This window comes from Phyllostomus hastatus, unplaced genomic scaffold (assembly GCF_019186645.2).
Source record: "Phyllostomus hastatus isolate PE091 unplaced genomic scaffold, TTU_PhHast_1.1 phas_contig_16, whole genome shotgun sequence".
NCBI lineage: Eukaryota > Metazoa > Chordata > Mammalia > Chiroptera > Phyllostomidae > Phyllostomus > Phyllostomus hastatus.
In genome coordinates, this window is record NW_025333643.1 from 3,936,665 (window position 1) to 3,962,594 (window position 25,930).

General features: G+C 38.1%; 1 protein-coding gene across 10 annotated transcripts in view; it reads right to left on the reverse strand.

Moving 5' to 3' along the window:
- The window catches only part of ATG7 (autophagy related 7), a 379,417-nt gene that overhangs the window by 200,677 nt on the left and 152,810 nt on the right, over window positions 1-25,930 (reverse strand). For all 10 annotated transcript variants that reach the window (XM_045832074.1, XM_045832075.1, XM_045832076.1 and 7 more), the window contains 5 exons: window positions 18,480-18,568; window positions 13,893-14,014; window positions 9,387-9,477; window positions 8,500-8,644; window positions 39-197 (listed from right to left, as the gene is read on the reverse strand). In XM_045832074.1, the coding sequence (XP_045688030.1) occupies window positions 39-197; window positions 8,500-8,644; window positions 9,387-9,477; window positions 13,893-14,014; window positions 18,480-18,568 (606 nt within the window). The remainder of the gene's footprint in view (window positions 1-38; window positions 198-8,499; window positions 8,645-9,386; window positions 9,478-13,892; window positions 14,015-18,479; window positions 18,569-25,930) is intronic.

Consider the following 25,930-nt stretch of genomic DNA (forward strand, 5'->3'; position numbering starts at 1 on the left):
GAGACAACCTCTGACGTTACCAAACAGCATGAACATACCACTCCGGGAAATATCTTCTGGAGCCGGTCTGCTGCAGCCAGGGCCTTGGGCTTGCTACCTGTTAAGCAATCTTCAAATTCATAGAGAGGCTGCCTCACAGGATTGGAGTAGGAGATCTTGGCATTGTCCACAAATGTAATGTGTCTGACGCCCCACCCCTGCATGGAAATAAGACATTATTGTGTGTTTCTGGTGAACACTCATGGGGTGTATTTCCTGAAATCCCTAAAAGGAGTTTTCTTTGGAGCAGCTTGGGAACCTCAAAATATAGGGAACTTCAGAAATTAAATTGTGCAAATTAAGTTTTTGATAAATAAATAGAATATCAACTTCCTTTGAAAGACAAAATAATTATATGCCCAGTGCCTGGTTTCCAGTAGTAATGAAATTAAGAAATGTCAGAGTGGCTCTAACAAATAATTCATTACTTTTTTTAAAAGATTTTATTTTATTTTATTTATTTTTTAGAGAGGGAAGGGAGGGAGAAAGAGAGAGACATCAATGTGTGGTTGCTGGAGGCCGTGGCCTGCAACCCAGGCATGTGCCCTGACTGGGAATCAAACCTGCGACACTTTGGTTTGCAGCCTGCGCTCAATCCACTGAGCTACACCAGCCAGGGCAATTCATTACTTTTGACAATAGCACCAGCGAAAGATTTGGAGGTCAGTTTTATAACAACTGTCTATGTTGCTATCTTAAAGAATTAGCAATAGCCCCCGTGGTCCTTGCTTTCCCTTAAGGAAAAATTAAATATAAATAACAGCTCATCTTTAGACTCAAACTCTAAATTAACTCCTGGGAAAAATGACATCCAAGTTATTTCCCACTAACACTGTAAAAGATTTTCTATTATTTTTCCAAAAGGCAAAAGCCTAATTATCTGGAACGTAGGGGATGATTCTATATTCTCAGAAATAGTTTTCATGATTTCATACATTTCAGTTACATCTCCCATAAAGTCTTATAGACCCACACAACTTTAAAGTTGGATAGGGTCTCTAAAATCCATAATCTAATTGTTTGGCTTTGCAGATATGGAAACTAAAGCCCAGAAGGGATAAGTGACTCGCTAAGGTCTCTAGTTAACTATGGGGAAGAAATGAGATCCACAGAGTTGCAAGCAAATGAAGATGCCTACTTTTTGGAGAATGAGGTGGGGTGTGTGTATTTCAGTAGATCATAAATAAGCATAACTATCTAAGAGAAGCTCTGCCACGATTAGCTATAAAGCCAAGATTCTTCTGTCTCTCATTTCAATATCCTCCTATTAGGGGCCTTGAAACTCAATTAGATAAATGATTATAGGGGGACAATCAGTGAAGACCCTAGATTTGTTTTGAGAGTTGAGAAAGATAGACCAGAATCCATTCTTTCAAAAGCATTGTTTAGATCGGCTGTTTGTTTGATGTCCACAGGTCACTTTCTGACCTATTCACCCAGCTAAGTGATATACTATGGACAGGGAAGAAAGGTATGGAAAACCCAGAAGTCACTTGTGCTTAGTTTAGGGATATTTATTTCTGAAGTATTTTTGCATTCCTCAAAGCAAGCTGAGTAGAGAGCAAGGAAGGCAGTCTGGGAACATGCTGGGCAGTGGGAAGAAAGCTAGATAAATTACAAACACGACACAGGTTAGTCACATGCAGGTAAACTTTCACACTTAACTTTTGGCTTCCTGGAATGCTACACAGTTTAAATGGTTAATCTGCAAAGATTAAACAAAATTACAATACTCAATGCTGGTAAGGACTGGTAGTGAAAAACCTGTTTTACTGGTTGAGAATGTAAATCAGTATAATTTTTCTGGAAAGCAATTTGGCAATGTTTCTAGAGTCTTTAAAATGTTTACATCTGTTGACCTACTTCCAGCAATCTATCCCAAGAAATAACCTGAAATATTGACAGAGATGATATTACAAAGGTGTTCTTTGTAACATAATTTACACATAAAAACTTGTAAAAATTTACACTTACGTAAAAATATTGGAACCAGTGTTAATGTCTAACATTATGGGAATGTCTCAGTAAATTATGTTTCATCATACAAGAAGGCATATTCTAAAGCCATTCAACAGTCCTAATAGGCATCCTTTTTAATGACATGGGAAAGTTTTACAATGTTAATTAATAAAAGTAAAGGATATTATTATATATCACATGAGATTTTGAAATATACATTAAATTAGAGATCCAAGATGGTGGAGGAGTAGGTAGAAACTAAACTAACCTCTTCCCTGGACCAATCTGGAATTACAACTAAATTATAGAGAAATCACCCTGAATAACCAACTGAACACCAGCTGGAGAGAAGCCTTATAACCAAGGACAGATAGAAGAAACCACTTCACTATGCTGAGACTGGTAGGGAATGCAGAGGAGACACAAGACGGCTGCCTGGGCTCACATGCGTGGTAGCTGAAGCTCTGGAGGGATATTTCAGTAGCCAAAGGGTTATCCCTGAGAAGTGTGGGATCTAAAACCCAAGCTAGGCTCCCCATCATATAGCATCAGGGCCAGAAAGTAACCCAGATAACATCCAGCTGTGAAAAGCAGCAGGGTTTCTGTCTCCCAGGGAGATGCTTGGAGACACATAGTGCCTCTTAAAGGGCCAACACCCAAAATCTCATTTGCAAACACTTATCCTGGGCTCCTGCAGAGGGAAGATAAGAGTGGACTAGAGATGCTTGAGGAGAGTCTGGGATTGGTGGTTCTGGGGAGAGAACTAATGGAACAGCCACCAGGATCCCTGTGCTGAGTCATTCCCCATACTGCAGAAGCAATTTTTCTCAGGCAGAGGACTCCCCTGAGTGGCATCAGCCTGAGAGGTAGCAACAGCCCCACCCTGTGGAGCTTAAGCCAGGTTGCTGAGCACAGCTTGATTACATTCAAACCAATCACTTTAAGGCCTGATTAGTTTAAAGTGATGGAAAAAATTTCATGCAAATAGAAAAGTAGCAGCACTTATATCCAACAAAACAGACTTTAAAACTAAGGCTATAAGAGACAAAGAAGGACACTACATAATAATAAATGGATCAATTCAACAGGAGGATATAACCCTCATAAACATTTAGACACCCAACACAGGAGCACCTACATATGTGAAGCAAATCTTGATGGACATAAAGGGAGAGATTGACAGAAGTACAATCATAGTCAGAAGTTTTAACACCTATTGACTTCAAAGGATAGATGTTCCAGGCAGAAAATCAACAAGGAGACAGTGTCCTAAAATGACACACTAGATCAGATGGACTTAATTGATATCTTCCTTGCATTTCATCCCAAAGCAGCAGAATATACATATTTTTCAAGTGCACACAGAACGTTTTCTGGGAGAGACCACATGTTAGGATACGAAACAAGTCTGAATACATTTAACAAGGCTGAAATCATATCAAGCATCTTCTCTGACCACAAGGCTATGAAACTAGAAAAAAATCACAAGAAGAACAATGAAAAACATGCAAAGACATAGAAGCCTAATAACATGTTATTAAACAATGAATGGGTCAATAACAAGATCAAGGAAGAAATCAAAAGATACCATGAAACACTAAAAATGAAGACTCAACAACCCAAAATCTGTGGGACAATGGGAAAGCAAATCCTAAGAGAGAAATTCATAGCATTACAGGCCTTTCTAAAAAAATCAAGAAAAAGCTCAAATAAACAGTCTAACTCTACACTTAAAGGAACTTGAGAAAGAACAACAAAGTCCAAAGTGAGTAGAAGAAAGGAAATAATAAAGATCAGAGCAGAAATAAACAAAATAGAGTCTAAAAAATGAAACAAAAGATCAATGAAAACAAGAACTTGTTCTTTGAAAAGATAAACAAGATTGACAAACCTTTAATCAGACCCACCAAGAAAAAAAGAGAAAGAATCCAAATAAATAAAATCAGAAATAAAAAGAAAATAACATGAAAGGAATATAAAAGATTGTAAGAAAATATTATGAACAACTATATGCCAACAAACTGGACAACCTGAATGAAATGGACAAATTGCTAGAATAATATAATCTTCTAAATCTAAAGCAGGAAGAATCAGAGAATCTGAATAGACAGATTACGCCTTGTGAAATTGAAGCAGTAATCAAAAAACTCCCAACAAACAAAAGCCCTGGACTGGATGGCTGCAGAGGTGAATTTTACCAAACATTCTGAGAAACAGCACCCTTCCTTCTCAAACTATTTCATAAAATTCAAGAGGAGGGAAGGCTCCAAAACTCATTTTACCAGACCAGCATTATCATAATTCCGAAACCAGATAAAAACACTACAAAGAAAAAAAATTATAGGCCAATATCCCTGACAAACATAGATGCTAAAATCCTTAACAAAATATTAGCAAACTGAATATGGCAATACATCAAAAAGATTATACACCATGATCAAGTGGGATTTACTGCAGGGATGCAAGGGTGATACAACATTAGCAAATTGATAAATGTGATTCATCACATAAACAAGATGAAGGATAAAAACCACTTGATCATATCAATAGATGCAGAAAATACATTTGATAAATTCCAGCACCCATTTATTATCAAACTCTCAGCAAAGTAGGAATAAAGGGAACATGCCTAAACATAATAAAAGCCATATATGACAAACCCACTGTCAGTATCATACTCAGTGAGCAAAAACTACAAACGTTCCCCTTAAGATTGGGAACAAGACCGGGATGTCTCCTTTCACCTCTCTTACTCAACAAAGTACTGAAAGTCCTAGTTACAGCAATCAAGTAAGTCCAAACTGGAAAGGAAGTAGTAAAACTGTATTTGCAGATGACATGATACTGTACATAGAGAACCCCAAAGATTCCACCAAGAAACTACTAAAATTGATAAATGAATTCAGCTAAGTAGCAGGATACAAAATTAATATACAGCAGTCAGGTGCATTTTCATATACCAATAATAAACTAACAGAAAGGGAAATTAAGAAAACCCATTCACAATTGCTACAAAAAGAATAAAATACCTGGGTATAAACCTAACCAAGGATGTAAAAGATGTATACTTGGAAAATTATAAGACACTAACGAAACAAATGGAAGAAGATACAAATAAGTGAAAGTACATCCCATGGTCATGAGTAGGATGAGTTAACTTCATTAAAATGGTGATACTCAGATTCCAATGACATATTTCACAAAACTAGGGCAAATATTTCAAAAAGTTATATGGAACCACAAAAAGCCCCACATAGCAACAGCAATCCTGAGAAAGAAGAACAAAGTTAGAGGAATCATGCTACCAAATATCAAACTATACTATAAGGCCATAGTAATTGAAACAGCCTGGTATTGGCATAAAAACAGACACACAGATTAATGGAACAGAATAGAGAGCCCAGAAATAAACCCACACCTTTACAGTAAATTAATATTCAACACAGGAAGCAAACACATACAATGGGCTAAAGGTAATTTACTCAATAAATGGTGTTGGCCCTAGAATGGTCATCTTTAATAAACCAACAAACAAGAAGTGCTGGCGAGGTTGTGGAGAAAAGGGAACTCTACTGCACTGTTGGTGGGAATGCAGACCAGTACAGCCAATGTGGAAAACAGTATAGAATTTCCTCAAAAAACTGAAAATGGAATTGCCTTTTGACCCAGCAATTCCACTGCTGGGATTATATCCTAAGAACCCTGAAACACCAATCCAAAAGAACCTATGCACCCCAATGTTCACAGCAACACAATTTACAATAGCCAAGTGTTGGAAGCAACCTAAGTGCCCATCAGTAAATCAGTGGACCAAAAAACCACGGTACATTTACACAATGGAATACTATGCAGCAGAAAGAAAGAAGGAGCTCCTACCCTTTGCAACAGCATGGATGCAACTGGAAAGCATTATGCTAGGTGAAATAAGTCAGGTCGTGAAAGACAAATACCATATGATCTCACCTTTAACAGGAACCTAATCAACAAAACAAACAAGCAAGCAAAATATAACCAGAGACATTGGAATAAACAAACTGACAGTAACCAGAGGGAAGGTGGGAGGGGGTAACAGGGGAAAGGAGGAAGGGTCATCAAGGAACATGTATAAAAGACACATGAACAAAACCAAAGCGGGTAGGATCAAGGGTGGGAGGTGGGGATGGATTAAGTGGGGAAGCAGAGAGGGGGAAATGGAGACAACTGTACTTAACAATAAAAGGAAAAAAATGGTGTTGGGAAAATTGGATGGATTTGTGCAGAAAAATGGAATTAGACCACCTTCTTACACCACACACAAGAATAAATTCAGAATGTATCAAAGGCTTAAATATTAGACCTGAAACCATAAAAATACTAGAAATCTCAAGACATTGCTTATAGCAATTTTGTACTGAATATATCTCCCCAGGAAAGGGAAACAAAAGAAAAAAATAAACAAACGGGACAACATCAAACTAAAAAGTTTTTGCACAGCAAAGGAAATCATCAACAAAATAAAAAGACAGCCCACAGAATGGGAGAACATATTCACCAACACATCTGCTAAGCGGTTAATATTCAAAATTTATAAAGAACTTACAAATCTCCACACACAAAAAAACAACCCAATTGAAAAATGGGCAAAGGACCTCAATAGACACTTCTTCAAAGAGGACATACAGATGGCCAACAGACATATGAAAAGATGTTCAACATCACTAATCATCAGAGAAATGCAAATTAAAACCACAATGAGATACTATCTCACACCTTTCAGAAACGCTATTTTCAATAAATCAAAAAACAAGTGCTGGTGAGGATGTGGAGAAAGGGGAACCCTTTTGTACTGTTGGTGGGAATGCAGATTGGTGCAGCCACTGTGGAAAGCAGTATGGAGATACCTCAAAAAATTAAAAATACATCTGCCTTTTGATCCAGCAATCCCACTTCTGAAAATATATCCAAAGGAACCTAAAACACTAATTTGAAAGAACAGAAGCACCCCTATGTTCACTGCAGCTTCATTTACAATTGCCAAGACATGGAAGTAGCCCCAGTGTCCATTAGTAGATGAGTGGATAAAACAACTATGGGACATTTACACAATGGATACTCCTTGGCTGTAAGAAAGAAGAAAGTTTTACCATTTGTGACAGTATGAATGGACCTGGAGAACACTACGCTAAGTGAAATAAGCCAGAGAAAGACAAATACCATATGAATCCACTCATAATGTGGAGTCTAATGAGCAAACTGAACTAACCAGGAAAATGGGGACAGACTCATAGATGGAGAGCAGAATGACAGCTAGTGGGAGCAGGGGGAGGTAAAGAAGTGCAGGGGATGAGCAAAAACATAAAAGGACCGATGGGCATGGACAACAGTGTGGTGATTGCTGGGGAAATGGGCATATAAAGAAACTAAATGGTAATGGGAAAAATATGATAAAGATTAAATAAAAAATAAAATATGTATTAAACAAACACAACACGGAAAGGAAGTAAGTTAAAAAGTGGTAGGAAAATGAATATCTTTCCTGTTCTATAACTTTTACAGAAGAGGGCTGTAAATCATAAAGAAAAAGACTAACATAATCACAAAAAATTTAAAAACTTTCATATGGCTAAATATACTTTAAATAAGTTGAGAAAACTTATTTGATTCATATAAGAAAAAAGGTTAATATTTATATCAATAAAAAAGAAAAACCCTACACAACCTAAAGGACATGAATAGGAGATATAAACTTTACAAAAAAGAAATAAAATTTAAGACTCACCCTCACTAACTAAAGAAATGCAAATAAAACATTCTGTTCTTCTTGTTTCTAGGGGTATAAACTAGTATAATGTTTTTGGAAGATAACTTTAGTTTGGGAAGAAAAAAATGTGTCTATATCATAGCAGTTCTACTACCAAACAATTGTACTTCTAGGACTCTGCCCCAAAAGAAGTAATCCTATGAATATGTAAAGATAAAAGTGTAAAAATGTTCATGCCATCAACACCTCTAAAAAAAAGTACGGGACACTGATAAAATAAACTGAGGACACACTTTTACAACAAAATACTACATATATGTAATATGGAATACATAGAGAGATACAATATTATCTTTACATTAAGTTAAAAATAAAAACCTGCTATAGACAGTATACTATGACCTAATTTCACAACTATAAATATATAACAGCAAAGATGACAAGTACGTATTTGTAAATGCCAATAAAAAGCTAGGGGAAGATATACTGCATAGTAATCTGTAAAGTCTGCTTAATTCTGGGAAATGTGATGGGATGGGGATGGAGGGAGACTTTGTGTTTCTACCTTATAATGAAAGCATGTACTCCTTTTATGATTAAAAATATATTGAAAAAAGAAAACAGAAAAGGAGAGAGGGAGGGAGAATGGGAGGATGGGAGAGAGGAGAAGGGGCATCTGGGAGATGGAAGGCAATTAGATACAGCAAAATGGGAAGAGAAGCCACAGCTTCCAAGATAATGTTGGGCCCCCATGAACTTACCATCAGTGTCCTAGCTACATTACAACCCAAGGTGCCAGCTCCAAGCAGCAGACATTTGGCAGACACAACTTTGTCTAAGTCCAAAGTAGGCACCAATCTCCAACACATCAATTTGAGATTTAGATCCACTGATGACTCAGCTAACCTAAAAAATAAGAGAATTATTTATTCAGTCAATCACTCATTTATGCCTCAATCTTGTCCTTTTTGGATAGAAAGTAGCTGTATGAGAAAAGAAAAAAATAAATACTAAGGAAATTAGGATCAAAGGAAAAATAAGATGAAGCTTGAGGGTAAGTGGGGAGGAAAAAGGTTACTGTACAGAATAATGCCATTGAACCCCTCTGCAATTGTTAGTGACAGGCCACATATTTGATACTGAGCTCCTAGAGGCCAGCTGAAAAGAGAAGCATGACTGGTACTAGGAAGCACTGTGTCCATAAATAAAAGCACACCAGCTACCTTCTTTAGAGGAAAGTTTTTCCTAATACTAAAGACAGAGAAATTTCTTCCATGTCCCTCAATAAAGGGTACACTTACACTCTCCCTTAAATATAATATTGGTTTCTGTGAAATAGTTCTTATAATGTCCTTCAATGTAGGCTACTAGGACAAAATTAAAGGGCAATGAATAAAGGACTAAGACATGATACAGGTCTGAGAGTCTGAGCTTGAAGCAAGAACAAAATTTAGAACGTCTAAACTCTAGGTGAACTGATAAACTGTGTGCCCTTCAGGATATCCATCATAAATATCAGTTCCCACAACCAAACTCAAATTAAAAGTTATGCAGCAAAGAATGGAATACTACTCATTATTCATGTGCATAGCACCCCTGGACTAAACTGTGCAAAAGCTCCATTGGAGAAACATCTTCCCAAATATACCTTTTAGGGTCCATGCATTCACTGAGATTCACCATCCTTGGTCCCATGCCTCCTTTCTGGTTCTTTTCCCATCCAACTGCTTTGGGACAATCTTAAAGCAAATAAAACAGTAAGTTTAATGAAGGAGAGAATTAAAACAAATAAGTCAAGCAGCAAGATGGCTCATACACTGATAAGCTTTTGGCTTACCTCTGTCTCAGAGATTCTTGGGCCTGAATTTGCATCTGCTTGCCTCAGCTGCCTCCCCATCTTCCATAGCTACTAGGAATCTCATTCAGAGGCCAGCAGACCCAAATACAGTCTTACTGTAAAGGGGCTTCTGAAATAGCCTTTAAGTCTAGCCCAAGTTGCTTTGATTTCTGCAGTTATTGGAAGTTGGTCAAATAAAGATAGTCATATTTGGGATTGGTATAACCCTGTGGAAGGTTCTTTACCCAAGGAAACAGGTGTTCTGTTCCTCATCTTCATCATGTCCCTCTGCTGAGCCACTCAACTCCAACATTGTGTAGACCTACCTGTGGGCAGGTCACAGTCCAAGAGGACTGTCCCTCTGTTAAGCCACCCTATCCTTTAAGCTCATCCTTATCCATTCAGACTTTCTCCTTCCCTGACTTATCTCTTTGAACCTCTGCTCTGGGTGCCTCTATGACTCCAATTCTAGCAGTTCTCAATGTGTGCCCTGCATGATGCTCTGAGAAGATAAGGATCTTGTGGCTAATAGACATGGCAAATCCCTGTAGAGCCATTTCTATGTTCCCTATCCACTCCTTACCACCATCTAAACCTCTGAGAAGCCTACAGTAAAGGAACCACTTTATCTATTTGGCTTTGTGTTTCCCACACTTACCTGATCCCCAGTATCTCCTTCCCTCACTGGCAACACATTCAGGGAAATTCAGCTCTATTCCACAGTTGCAAATCCTCTTAAAAACCTTAGCTGCTTTGTACAACACTCTTGCTGGCTACCTCTTCACCTTAATGGAAACCTGGCTTTCTTGGAGGAAACCTGACAATGGGGTGCAGCCACGCTCTTGTATTCCTCATACCTCAGGATCTCACTGAATCCCTAAAATTCACAATCAAGTTTCAATTCCTTCACAGGGAATTCATCTAGCCACAACCCACCCTTCCAGCATTTGCTCCAATGTCTGCCTTACATAAGTGTCTCTGAAAGAACAGAAACTTCTTGACTTAAGAGTTAAGATGTGCAGGACTAATGGAAGAAATTTTGTTTGTTTCTAATTGAACCCTGGTGTTCTTTAGCCATTCTCCAACTTTTAGATTTCTATCAATCCCTCTTTTTTCTTTCCTTGGGAACTTTTTAGATTTTTGACCTTTGTTTCTTTTAAAAATAGTATTGCTTAATATAATTATGAAACCTACAAGATGTTGATTTCATTTACACAATCTTTTCATTGTAAGAAGAAGAGATGGGGTAGGATGACCAATGGAAAACCTTGGGACCAATTATTCTTGAAAGCTACTAGGGCACCAATTTGGCTGGGGCATCATTCACAGAAAGAAGCCAGAAAACAAATGTCCCTTCTTATTTTAACTCAGGTCTCAGGTATGGTCCTATTTTTAATGTCAAGAAAAATGAAAACTGATATAATAAGTATGAGTTCATAAAGAGGTTAGAACTTCAAAATTCTTTTTTTGGGAAAAAGCTCAGAGTTATTGCTAAATCATATTTCCTTGCTATTCTTACATTAAATAAAAAGATATTTCCCTAACACATAGCACAAGAAACTTAACAAGAACAGTCTATACTGTAATTCATAAATCCAGTCTAAGCTTTCTCTTGTTATATTGGGTTGGCCAAAAGTTCATTTAGTTTTTTCTGTATGATGGCCCTAGTAGTGCTTGGTTGTCTTTAACTTAATTTGAAACAATTTTGTTAGACTGCATTGTGACAGCTGTCATATCAGTATATATTTTTTAAAAAATTAATAAAAATTGGTGAATTTTTATGTAGCCATTTTAATATTGAAGATGAAAGAATATATGCAACATTTTCAGTGTACTACGCTTTATTATTTTAAGAAAGGTAAAAATGCTACTGAAATGCAAAAAAAAAGATTTGTTCAGTGTATGGAGAAGGTGTGGTGACTGATTGAACATGTGAAAAATGATTGCAAAGCTTCTTGGTACTATTTGGCCAACTAAAAGTGGTTTACACAGTTTCTTGGTACATTTTGGCCAAACAATTTTTTGCTGTGGGGCTCTCTTATGCTTTGGAAGATGTTAAGCAGCATCCCTGGCTTCTACCCACTAGAAGCCAATTGTGGGAGATAGCCGACTTACTCAATATATTCAAATCAATCAAGTTATTGGTTAAAATGAAAAGTGTCTTTTATTTTACAAAGAAAACTAAACGGACATTTTGGCCAACCCAATAAATAATCATAAGGCAAAAACAAAGTATTATTTCAAATTAAAACATCTCAGTACTCAAAATACTATAGCCATTTCTGAGAAAATTAGATATACTATTTTGACAATATTTAATCTATCATATCTGCCTCCATATAAACTGCATTTATAAGTCATACCCCAAATTAATGAGAAGGTACTTTTTAAGGAAAACTTAGGACCTGTTTTCCCACAACAGGGCAACCAGGAGGAGCACATCCAGGACAGGAATTAAAATGAGGGCTCTACCACTCTCAGCAGGGTCTGCTGCCTCCCTCAGCCAGTTGCCAGGATACTCTTCATACCAGCAATGGAGAGTGGTGGGCTTGGCTGAACCATGAGCAGCATAAAATGATATGGGATACCTGCAATACCACTGCCATTGCAACTATGGCGTATCTTAGAAATACTAAGTACTGCCATTCTAATTAATACCTTCAGTTCACACTATGCTATAGAATAACTCTTTAGAAATATATATATATTTAATATTAAGTTTAATTTACAGCTAAGGGGAGAATCTTTTCTCATGAAAAAAATAAGAAAATTTGCCTTTCCTAAACTAAATAATCTACACTCAATATCAAGCATTAAAAATTAAGATGGACTGAGGCATTATCAGACTATAGAAAACCTCTTTTTCAAGTGGAAAAGTACAGTGTTTCCTGAATTTACCAGCTTCATCAAGCATCAGCAATATTGGGAGTGGCAAGGAGTAATTCAATGACTTTATCTTAAAAATGGAAAGAAAAGTGCCTCCCCCAAGGGTGGTTGGCAAGATTAAGTAAGTGAAGTATGGAAGGTGTATGGTGGCCCGCTAGGTGAAGACCAGGCCCACATTAACCTGTTAATTAACCTTGTTAATTAACCTCATTCCCCTAGAACTATCCTCAAGTTGTGGCTTAATATAACAAAGGTATAAAATCACATGGAAGCTATTTCAGAATGTGCCAGAAGAGGGTGCTAAGTCAAATGCAAATATCTGAAGATAGCAGAGAGGCAATGGATTTCTTAAGGCTCTGAAACACCAAGTAAACAGCTTCCACAATTGCCCAACCAAGCACTTCTCTTTCAGTCTTTCTGAGCAGTCTATTTAAGACATTTATCAGTGCCACAGCAAAGAATGACTGATAAAATGTCATCAGAGACAATCCTGAATCCTTTTGACTTCTGCACTCTAGAAACACCATCTCGGAAGAAATTGTAACATTTCCCCTGCCCCCAGTACTTACACACTTTAAGGCACATGACTTGTGGATTAAAGAAAGCAATGTACCTTGAAACTACATAGTGAGGAGCAAATGAAACTATGAAAGTATTCTGGAAAGAAAGTCACAAAAATCTGAGAGATCATTTTGGAGAATGCTGAGCTTTGTGTGATAGGAAATTAACATAAATCACCATTTATTAAGCACCTATAACATGCCAGACATTGTGTTCTGTCTTTTACACAGGACAGATTCCTCATAAGGAATACTCCATGGGGTGGGTACTAACATCACCTTTGTTTTACTCAAACTTCAGTATGTGTTCTATCTCTGTGAAAAGTATATAAACATAAATGTGTGTAAACACACACACACATACACACACATCTAAGTTTCCTAATTTATGAAAGGGGGGATAATAGCTGATGTCCACCACACAGGACCAAATGAAGAATATGAAATGTGGAAAGAGACATAGCACTTTTGCTTATTGGTTTACTGTATGGAAAATGGAATCACACACAACTTTAAGTTTATAACAAATAAATGTGTCACTGCATTACTAGTTCATTCTTCCTTTAAGAAGGCTCAGGAATAAAGACTGCGTCTCAAGCAAAAACAAAAACAAAACTGGGGGTAGAAGGAATATCCTTAAGATTGAAAAACCAGCCTGGAGGAAATTTCCTGGGGACAATATTTGCCTCTGTTCCTGTAAGCCTAACAGAACTGCCCTCTGTTCAAGGGAGGTGATCACATTGGCAAAGAGGTGGAAATTGTACTTTTCTCTATCTTCTGCTGCCATTGTAAAAGGATGAAAGGAAAGTTATACCTAATTAGGTTTCTGATAAATAATAATTATATATATTCTCAGAGACTGGCAAATTACCTGGGCTAAATGCCATTTCTGGAAGCTTCACTTCAAAGATGATGCTGTGGGTGATGTCTCTAACGCCCTGCATGGTGCGGTCCCGAAAGCAGAGGACTTCAACAGACTGGAAACTACTACTCCTGGTGTCAGGCCCCATTTTTTTTAAAGGAAGGAAAAGAAAGAGATCACATAAGAACTTTAGCAAACCCAGTTGGAGAGAATGCAATTCATTGTGATGATGCCTCCTTGACACCTTAGGGAGATTCTGAACACATCCACGTATGCTCCCTTTGTCTCAGTGTTTAGAGGTTGAAGGCTAAATAGGCTGTGATTTATTTCTAGGTGAATTTTATATAATAACCACATGGTACAGAAATAATTCTGACAAATGAATCTTAAATATAGGAGAAAAGCTCACAAGACATTAAAAAGAATGGTCAGAACAGGCAGGTTCTTCTGGTTGCCCTGTTCTCCATCTGAACTTACATTCTATGAAACCAACACCTTAGGCCAGGAGTCCCCAACCTCCAGACTGTGGATGGGTAACTGTCCTGTAGCCTGTTAGGAACTGGGCTGCAAGCAGAGGTCACCTGAGCTTGGCCTCCTGTGTTCCCACCCTTGACCCCTTCAGTCTTTCACAAAACTGGTCCATGGTGCCAAAAAGGTTGGGGACGGCTGCCTCAGACAGTAGTTAGGAAGCCCATTTGCACTATATAGACTGACCACCTGGATAAGTAAGTATTCTCTTTTTGGGGAAAATCTATAACTTAGCTATCTTTATTTTTTTAAGTAAATATTTTTACTTAAGTAAAGCAGCCACAAAGCCAAATACATAACTTTTATATATAAAGGAGCTTGTCTCATGGCTTCTCCCAGCTTTAACCACCTCTACAAAAGTAACTACTACTCTAATTTCTAAGTCCATACATGGCTTCTGCCTGTTTTGACCTTCACAGAGATGGACCCATTTAGTATATATTCTTGTATCCAGCTTACTTCACCAAACATTATGATTTTTAAATTCATCTATATTGATACATGCATTGGTAGTTCACTCAAATTCACAACATAGCATTCCATTGCAATGAATATACCACAATTCATTTCATTTCATTGTTGAGTGTCATCTGGATTTAAAATTTTTTTAAAAAATTCTTATTCTTTTTAAAATATGTATTTTATTGATTATGGTATTACAGTTGTTTCAATTTTTCCCCTTTGCCCCCTTCCCTATGGTACCCCCCTTTCTATCAGCATTCCCTGCTTAGTTCATGTCCATGGATCATGCACATAAGCTCTTCGGCTTCTCCATTTTCTATACTGTTTTTAACATCCCCGTCTATTCTGTACCTACAAGTTTGTGCTTCTTAATCCTTGTACCTTTCCCCCTATTATCCCCCTTCCCCCTCCCAAATGATCTCCACATCTATGATTCTGTTCCTATTATGCTTGTTTACTTAGTTTGTTTTTTTAAATTCAGTTGTTGATAGTTGTGAATTTGTTGACATTTTAATGTTCATAGTTTTTATCTTTTTCTTAAATAAGTCCCTTTAACATTTCCTATAATAAGGGCTTGGTGACAATGAACTCCTTTCGTTTTACCTTCTCTGGGAAGCACTTTTTCTGCCCTTCTGTTCTACATGATACCTTTGCTGGACTGACTAATCTAGGTTGTAGGTCCTTGCCTTTCATGACTTTGAATACTTCTTGCCAGTCCCTTCTAGCCTCCAAAGTTTCTTTTGAGAAATCAGCTGATAGTCTTATGGGAACTCCTTTGTAGGTAGCCAACTGCTTTTCTCTTGCTGCTTTTAAGGTTCACTCTTTATCCTTAACCTTTGGCATTTTAATTATGTGTCTTGGTGTGGTCCTCTTTGGGTCCAACTTGTTTGGGATTCTCTGTGCTTCCTGGACTTGTATGTCTATTTCCTTTGTCAAATTAGAGAAGTTTTCTTTCATTATTTTTTCAAATAAATGTTCAATTTCTTGCTCTTCCTCTGCTCCTTCTGGCACTCCTGTGATTAGGATGTTGGTATCTTGGGAGATGTCCCAGAGGTTCTTTATACTATCCTTGTTTTTTTGAATTCTGTTTTCTTCGTGCTCTTCTGGTTGAATGCTTTCTTCCTTATGTTCCAAATCATTGATTTGAATCCCAGCTTTCTCTCCTCCACTGATGGTTCCCTGTAGATTTTTATTTCACTTAACCTTCATTTCTTCCATTATGCTGTTGCCGTACTCAATGAGTTCTTTGAGAATCCTGATCCCCAATGTTTATAACTGATAGGTTGGTTATCTCTGTTTCATTTATTTATTTTTCTGGGGTACTGTTCTGTTGTTTCATTTGGGCCATATTTCTTTGTCTTCTCAATTTGACAGCCTCCTTGTGTTTGTTTCTGGGTATTAGGTAGAGCTGCTTTGACTCCCTGCCTTAGTAGTGTGGTCTATTGTAGAAAAGGCACCTGTAAATTGTGTGGGGCAGAGGCTTAGGTAATTGCAAGGGCAAGGCAACCCACTTTACCACTTTGTGGCTCTGCATGCGGAGAGGGCTTAGAGAGGGAATAATGCCATGGTCTAGCTTCTGGAGGTCTGCCTGGAGGTCACCCTGTTTCTAGTCACTTCACCTACTTCCCATATGTGACTGATACCATTCTAGCTGTTGCTCTGGTGGTGAATCCAAGTGGGGGGGGTGCATATGTTCTAAGTCTATGCAGGCCTTTTAAAGAGTTTCCTGAAACTATGGCAGTTTCTTTCACTGCCCTAACCCCCACTGGTTTTTACAGCCATAAGTTATAGGGATTTATCTTCCTGGCACTGGAACCCTGGGCTGTGCAGTCGGGCTTAGGGCTGGGATCACTTGCTCCCAAGGTATCCTCCTGATTTTTATCCACCATATAGGAATGTGGGCCTGTCTGTTCTGCTGTTGCCACCGCCTCCCCACCTGTCTCTGTGACTCCACGCCCCTACCAGTCTGGATGAATGTGGCTTCTTTAAATCCTTGGTTGTTGGACTTCCATACAGCTCAATTTTCTGATGGTTCTTGGTGTCGTTTTGAGATGTACTTGTAACTTTTTCTATGGTTGCATGAGGAGGCAAAGCATGTCTATCTACTACACCTCCATCTTGACAGGAAGTCTGTCATCTGAGTTATTTCCAGTTTGGGGTTGTTAAGAATAATGCTGATATAAACATTCCTGTATATGTGTTTTGCTTGTATCTGAGTGAATATTTATGTGTAATATATACCTTAAAGTGGAATTGCTGAGCTATAGATATTAACTTTGACAGATACTGCCAGTTTTCCAGTAGTCTGAGAGTTTCAGTTGCTCCCCATCTTCTACAACACTTGGTATTTTCATTTATGAAGTCATGCTGGTGAGGATGTAGCAGTATGTCATTATTGTATCTTATTTTCTTTATTAACAAGTAGTGATTCATTTTATTTCCTTGATGACCAATGATGTTGAGCATCTTTTCAAATGTATATTGACCTTTTAGATACCCTTTTGGTGTTTAAATTATTTTAGGTTTAGGGGAAAAAGAGGCTGGAAGCAACAGGATAATCCTGTCTGAAAGCAAGCCAGACAGCTGAAGAGAGAAGAAAAGAATTTCAGAGTCAGCACTTCACATTGGTCAGAATGGCCATCATAAACAAATCAATGAACAAGTGTTGGAGAGGATGTGGAGAAAAGGGAACTCTACTGCACTGTTGGTGGGAATGCAGACTGGTGCAGCCAATGTGGAAAACAGTATGGAATTTCCTCAAAAAACTAAAAATGGAATTGCCTTTTGACCCAGCAATTCCACTGCTGGGATTATATCCTAAGAACCCTGAAACACCAATCCAAAAGAACCTATGCACCCCAGTGTTCATAGCAGCACAATTTATAATAGCCAAGTGTTAGAAGCAACCTAAGTGCCCACCAGTAAATCAGTGGATCAAAAAACCATGGTACATATACACAATGGAATACCATGCAGCAGAAAGAAAGAAGCTCCTACCCTTTGTGACAGCATGGATGGATCTGGAGAGCATTATGCTAAGTGAAATAAGTCAGGTCGTAAAAGACAAATACCATATGATCTCACCTTTAAGTGGAACCTAATCAACAAAACAAACAAGCAAGCAAAATATAACCAGAGACATTGAAATTAAGAACAATCTGACAGTAACCAGCAGGAGGTAGGAGGGGATGATGGGGGGAAGGGTTTTCAGGCACTACTATAAAGGACACATAGACAAAACCAAAGGGGAGGGTGGAAGCAAGGGAGGGAGGTGGGTTTGGCTGGGGTGGGGGGGCGGGTAGTGGGGAGAAATGCAGACAACTGTAATTTAACAATGATAAAATAATATTTAAAAAAGATTTTCATGGTCAGGATGTCTGGCTACTTGCCTTGTTGTACTCTAAAATATCTTTAGTACAGTATGGTCATAGTCTGCAACCCTGTAACAGACCCACTTAGGGGCTCACCATTGATGGAAATTGGATCATGACTGATTTAATTGACATCATCTGGTTTCTGTGCCAGAAATGAAAAAATGCAGATATAGGCAGACACATTGTCAAAAACATACAAACAGAGACACACACACACACATAAATACCATACCATCTGTGAGCTGCTAGCACCAAAAAATTCCTCAAAGGCCATCCAGGGTATTGGGCTAAGTTACAGGGATCATATACACCAATTGTTATCTGTGAACAGAAAAGACTTTCTGAGTGGGTCAAGTGTCATGTCAGATTCACAATACAGATAATGCTAATAGTTCCTCTTCCCTTTTTATGCTGTTCTGTAAAAGCATTACAATTAGACACTTGGTGAAGGACAAAAGGGAAGAGAAGAAAGCAAAATGATGTAGGTACAGATGACAGAACTTCCTGATGGCAGAACTGTCAAATTCTTCTCTGTATCTTGCACTGGGCTTGGCAGAGAGTAGGAACTAAATACCTTTAAAAGAAAGAAAGATTGAAAGGAAGATAGGGAGAGAGAGAAGGAGGGAGGGAAGGACTGTCAACTGTCAGGACTCACATAAAGAAAATCCTCTCTTAAAAAGATAACCTGTGAAAATTACTAATTTTTATATAATAAGAAAAATCAAAGCACCACTGCCATTGTACATTTATGGTCAGATCAAATTAAAAAGCCAGATGCCCTTGATTGCTGACATGTTTCCTCCCACTCCTTCCCATTCCAATACTCACAACTCTGACCTCTGTCTGGAAAACTTTACACAAATACCATTTCTTCAGTGATGACTCCCTTTGGCCAAAGTAGTCAGTCTGTTCTCTCTGCCTCCACAGCATTTTGTACATTATATATAACATATTTCTTTATTGGGTCTCCTTTCTCTCAAAAGACAGTGACTACTGAGCACTTAGCTCTTGATTTCTAAATACCAATCTCCAATAAAAAGAATCAGAGCTCCTTGGACACATAGCTAATTCTAGGGCTGAGGCAGGGAAAATAACAAGATGAACATGAAGCATCTTATATCTTAGAAAGTAAGGAAGTGCTCAACAAACAGAAGGATGGGGATCGTCAAGGCAAAACTGGAGCCAGTCGAAGAGCTCTCAATGGCCAAGATTGGACCAATATGGGCAACAATATAAAATTATATAGAATGAGGTTATAACCCATAGTATAAAATAAGTACCTGTGAGTCCATTCTGATATAAATAAATGATTGGATAAATAAATATATAAAGGTAAAGGAACACGTCTCCGTTACAGAAGATTTTCAAACTATATATGTAGATACTACCCCCCTCCAGGAGTAGAGCTTAATCCTTCTTCTCCTCATTGAGAGTGGCTGAAGTTAGTGAATCACATCCCCCAAAAACAGTAACTTTGCAGTAGAGAAATCTGGCATATTCTACTTTGACCAAGTGATCAAGTTCAACATCACCTGGGATGCTATGTGGATACCAGGTAACCCATGATATAATGTACTGAAAAGAGCACCTTACCTCAGCAGTACTTACCTCAGCAGATTATAGGTTTTTTCCAAAAACCTATAATCCCAGTCTAATTATAAGATAAACCCAATTTAAGAAGTATTCCACCAAAACAAATGACCAATACTCCTCAAAATTGTCAACATCATCAAATGTCAACAATGTCATCAAAAACAGTCTGAGAAACTACTACAGACCAGAGGAGATTAAGGAGACCTGACAAGAAAATGCAATGCAGTCTTCCAGAGTGGATCCTGGAACACACGGAGGATGTTATTGGAAAAAATGGTGAAATCTGAATAAGTCTAGAGTTTAGTTAATAGTAATATTGGTTCCTCAGTTTTGGTAAATGTACCATGAAGGTGATAACAGAAAAAAACTGAAAACAATGTGAAGGTATATAGTACTCTCTGTACTATATTTGCAACTTTTCTATAAATCTAAAATTATTCCAAAATAAAAAGTTTATTTAAGAAAAACAAGACAATGAACACTTAGAGAAGAGGAGTATCTTTTTCATCTCTCCAAGATCGATTCATAGATAGAAGCAGATCCTTAGTGAACATTTGTTGAATGATGAATAAAGTTGGATGGTTGGCTGACTGGCTGGATGGCTAAATGATGGATGGATGGATGATAGATGGAAGGATGAAAGGAAGGAGGCAGGAGAGATGGCTGGCAGTGAACCATAAGTTAACCTACAGGTGTCCTTTATAAGTATACTCAATAGAAACATGGCAGATACCCTTTCGGTTACTCTAGATTCAATTAGTTCTGTAAGTGTGGAATCAACCCAAACACTTCCATTTATTTACCACAGTGCTGAATACAGTGCCAGCCACAAAGAAGGTGCTAAACCAATATTCAGATGAGACAAAATAGGAAGGGAGGCAGGGAGAGAGGGAAAAAGGAAGGAAGGAAAGAAGGAAGGAAGGAAAAAAGGAAGGGGGACACACACCACCATCATACAGAGAGAAACACTATTAACGCCTTGGTGTATAACTTCCCTTAACTTTATTCTTTACATAAATATATTTTTATAATTACAACTTTTAAACAAATATGGAATCAGGCTATAAATACTATTTATATCTTATTCTATTGTGAACTCTCTTCCATGCTAATAAATGTCATTCTACAACCACTGTCAGTAGTGGCTGAATGGCATTCCCTTATACTGATGTATCTCAACTTTTTCCATTTTCTATTGAAGGACTGTTGAATAGCCTTCATCTATGCTCAATAAATCTCTGAAAAGTCTTATTACTGTCTTATCAGATAATTACCACATTATTTCAAAGATATGCTTTTTGTCTAGATGCATTTTCATGTATTAAATGCAAATAGATTCTTATTTAATTCAATATAAACAGATCCATATTTATGGCCATCCTTTCAGAAAATACAGGGCACCTTTATTTGAGATTTCCCTTTTCATGAGGAGATAAACATTAGCATCTAGGGAACTATTAAAAATAGAGTTTGCAGAGGGTGTTCTGAGTATTGCCCCTAACTTAATGTGTGGCCTAGGGAAGATTAGTCAACTCCTCCAGAGCTTACTTTATCTGAGTCATGGGGGAAGTAATAGTACCTACTTTACAGAGTTGTAGTGCGGATTAAATGAGATGGTACTGAACATGAAAAGCCCTGCACATGTGTATTGCTACTAACATCATTAATAGTGACTCTGAATCTCCAGTGGTGAGACTAACCATCTGTATCTGTATAAAATGCCTGAGTAATTCTGATACAGTTGGTCCAGTTCTCAAACCTGAATTTGTGAACTATTAGAGAAGGTGGTCTTATAGACAAAAGAAACATTTTTAAAAACCTTTGGATTGGCTGTATGTCTTCCCATGTTCCTCAAAATGCAGCAGCATTGGTATCACCTGGAGGCCTGTCCACAATGAAGAATCTCAGGTTCCTGCCCCCAGCACTGCTGAATCCAAATCTGTATTTTAACAAGGACCCAGATCATTCCCAGGTGCAGTGCAGTTTGATGGTCACCACTCCACTCCTCAACCCTCTCTAGCCCTGGTTCTCACATTTGAATGTGTGTGGTAACCACCTAGGGAGCTTTCAAAAATCCTGCTGCCTGGCTCCCACTTCCAGAGGTTCTGATTTCATCTGGGGCGCAGCTTGAGCACTGGTCAATTTAAAAGCTCCCTAGGTGATTCTAATGTGCAGCAAGGTTGAAAATCTCAACTTCAGAGTCCACTACAGACCACCTGTATCAGAATTGCCTGGGGAGTTCTTTAAACTTGCACTACACTGACACAATCCCAGACCTTCCTAATGCATGTTCAGTGACCTCCCCATGTGATTCTTAGGTACACTATCCACCTAGAGTCTATGAAGAAGAAAACAGATTCATACACAAACTCCTGGCCAAGATAGAGGTGTAAATAGATACACTGTGCCTCCTTGCACAACCAAAAGAACAACAAATTGAAAAACCCAAAACAACCAGAACTGCCAGAAAATCAAGCTGTATGCAAGTCCAACAACCAAGGAGTTAAAGAAGAAACACTCATCCAGACCGGTAGGAGGGGCAGAGATGGGCAGCAGGGGCCGGGTTGGGCAGCCATGGTGGAGAGGACTCATGGAAAGCGGTGGCTAGTGGAGCAGGTGGTCCCACATTTGTGTGCAGATAAACCGGGAGGAACAACTGGGGAGCAAGACAGGCTGTGCAATCCAAGGTTCCAGTGCAGGAAAATAAAGCCTCAAAACCTCACTAAAAGATCCTATGGGGGTTGAGGCAGCAGCAGGAGGAATACCCAGCCTCACAGGAGAGTTTGCTGGAAAGATCCACATGGTCCTAGATCATACACAAAACCACCCACCAAGGAATCAGCACCACTGGGGCCCAATTTGCTTGTGGGCAGTGGAGGAAGTAACTGAAAGTCAGCTGAGAGCACAGCAAGCAGCACTGTTCTGTCTCTGACCCCTCGACCACATACAGCATCACAACACAGCAAAATGCGTTGCCCCACCCTGGAGAATACCTAAGGCTCTGCTCCTACTATGTAACAGGTGCGCCAAAACAACAACAAGAAAATGGCCCAAATGAAAAACAGATCAAAACTCCAGAAAAAAAAATGCAACTAAGTGATGAAGAGATAGCCACCCTATCAGATGCACAGTTCAAAACATTGGTAATCAGGATGCTCACAGAAATGATTGAATATGGTTGCAAAATTGAGGAAGACGTGAAGGCTATGCAAAGTGAAATAAAGGAAAAGATACAGGGAACTGACAGTGAAGGGAAGGAAACTGGGACTCAAATCAACAATTTGGAACAGAAGGAAGAAATAAACATTCAACCAGAAAAGAATGAAGAAAGAAGAATTCAAAAAAATTAGGAAAGGCTTCGGAACCTCGGGGACAACTTTAAACATTCCAAAATCTGAATCATAGGGGTGCCAGAAGGAGAAGAGGAAGAGCAAGAAATTGAAAACTTATTTGAAAATATAATGAAAGAAAACTTCCTCAATCTGGCAAAGGAAATAGACTTTCAGGAAGTCCAGGAAGCTCAGAAGGTCCCAAAGAAGTTGGACCTAAGGAAGCACACACCAAGGCACATCATAATTATATTACCCAAGATCAAAAATAAGGAGAGAATCTTAAAAGCAACAAGAGAAAAGGAGACAGTTTCCTACAAAGGAGTTCCCATAAGACTGTCAACTGATTTCTCAAATGAAACCTTACAGGCAAGAAGGGGCTGGAAAGAAGTATTCCAAGTCATGAAAGGCAAGGACCTACATCCGAGATTACTCTATCCAGCAAAGCTATCATTTAGAATGGAAGGGCAGATAAAGTGCTTCCCAGACAAGGTCAAGTTAAAGGAATTCATCACCACCAAGCCTTTATTATATGCAATGTTAAAGACACTTATTTAAGATAATGAAGAAGATCAAAATATGAACAGTAAAATGACAACAAACTCACAGCTATCAATAACCAAACCAGAAAAACAAAAACAAACTAGGCAAATAACTAGAACAGGAACAGAATCACAGGGTTATCAGGGGGAGGGGGGAGAATGGGGGAAAAGGTACAGGGAATAAGAAGCATAATTGGTAGGTACAAAATAGACAGGAGGAGGTTAAGAATAGAGTAGGAAATTGAGAAGCCAAAGAACTTATATGTACAACCCATGGACAAGGTGGGGAACGCTGGTGGGAGGGTGGTGCAGGGAGGCGGGGAATAAAGGGGGGAAACATGGGACAACTGTAATAGCATAATCAATAAAATATATAAAAATAGAAAACAAGTGCTTCCTTAAAATTGGGTTCATTGAACCCTATATTTTTCCTTATGGTAACTGTGATTATTTATTGAAGCTCTGTAATTTTATGATTCAAAAACACCACAGATTATAAAATGCATTTCAAATAGGACAGAAGGGGAAATATTACCACATTAAATATACACAGTTAATTGTAAGAAATTGCCAACTTTAGAAAAATTATGAGGGAAAAGCACTTGAGAATGGAGAAAATACAGGGTGCATTTTACATTTGTTTCTCTTGCTGGTCTACAAGCTCTGTGCAGCAGAACAACATCTATCATATCCATCTTTCCATCCCTGGTACCTGGCACAATACCTGGTGCTCAGAAAATATATTTTAAACAAATGACAGGACTGGTCAGTTACTCTAGGCCTCAATATATGAAAAGCTCTCTCCCCATTCCCTGACATTGGTCAGGGATCCTGGGAGGCAGCTGGAGAGGGAAAGGTGATGTCTGACCAAGAGGCCTGAAGCTTACATGTAAAACCATGATGTAGAATGTTGGCTAGTTCCTTTTCCTTTTCCAAAATTGCAGGCGTTCTATTCAATGACATTTTAACACTGGAATTCTCCTTGGTGAGAATGTGACAGTATGGTCTAAGAAAGGATTTTCTGTGAGAAGCAAGAGAACTCTGAGAATGAGATCTCCAGACTACAGTTCCCTGCAAATGAAGAAATTGTTTTCCTGAGGTTGTTCTGGCCCAGTAGACCACCATCACCACCACCATCTGAAACATCTTTTTATTTTGTTTCCCTCTGTAAGTTGTAACACATGGTAGGTAGGTATCTGCTGGATGAATTATACTTGTTAAGTAATCATCACTTGAACTTTAGTTTGTTTTTTTTTAATTCATCAAAGGCATTTACAACTTTGTTACACAGCAAGAAAAGGAGAGAAAAGGGAAAAATTAGCATTCTACTTCTCTAACATTTGAAACAGATTAGAAAAAAATTAAAGTGAAAAACAAAATAAGCAGTGGCTGGAGGAGTATGTTTTCTAATCTTGCAGCTAGTTGATTTTAAGACCTCAGGGAAGTTCTTTGCTCACATGTTAAATGAAGGAGTTAAATCATTTTATATCAAAGGATTCCTTCTAGCTCCAGAATTATAGAACTTCATAGAACATTAAAGAGAAAAAAATCCTATGTAGATTACAAACCAACACATTATACGAAGGTTCAATTTTACAGGGTATCTAAAGGCTATTCAACTTTTATTTAGGAAGAACCTAGACAGCATTAATCCAGAAAATGCCATTCATACAGGGATTCTAAGTTTCAATTTTAAAACGTGATTCCATAAACCTGGGCTCTTATCAAATGTGAGTTACTTACTCTAATGCATCACTTGGCAATTTACTTAACCTCTCTATTCCTTAGTTTTCTCATCCATAGGATAACACTTACCCACATTTAGCACAAACACAAGGCAAGCCCTCAACAAATAGTGACTATAACACAATATAATTAAACTTTATTGTGGTAACTTCATTGACCTATTTGTTCAGTTTAATCTGTCACCATTACACAATTATCTCTTTTTAGTTGCAAAGTTATCTTTTTTTAAGTGGTAGAGAGAAGAAGTAGATAAATTCTAGTTAATCAAATATTCTCTGGGTATAGGTTTTATCAACTGCAAATGTAGAGCTGGGACTAAGTGGCACTTAAAGTATGTAAGTTAGAATGCTATATTACATGCTACAAGTGGATGCCTAATTTCAAAGAATAAGCATATTTCCGACACTAAATACAAAGGCAATGGGGTAGAAAGGTAATGAGGAAAAAAAAAATCTCTTTCTGAGCAGAAAATA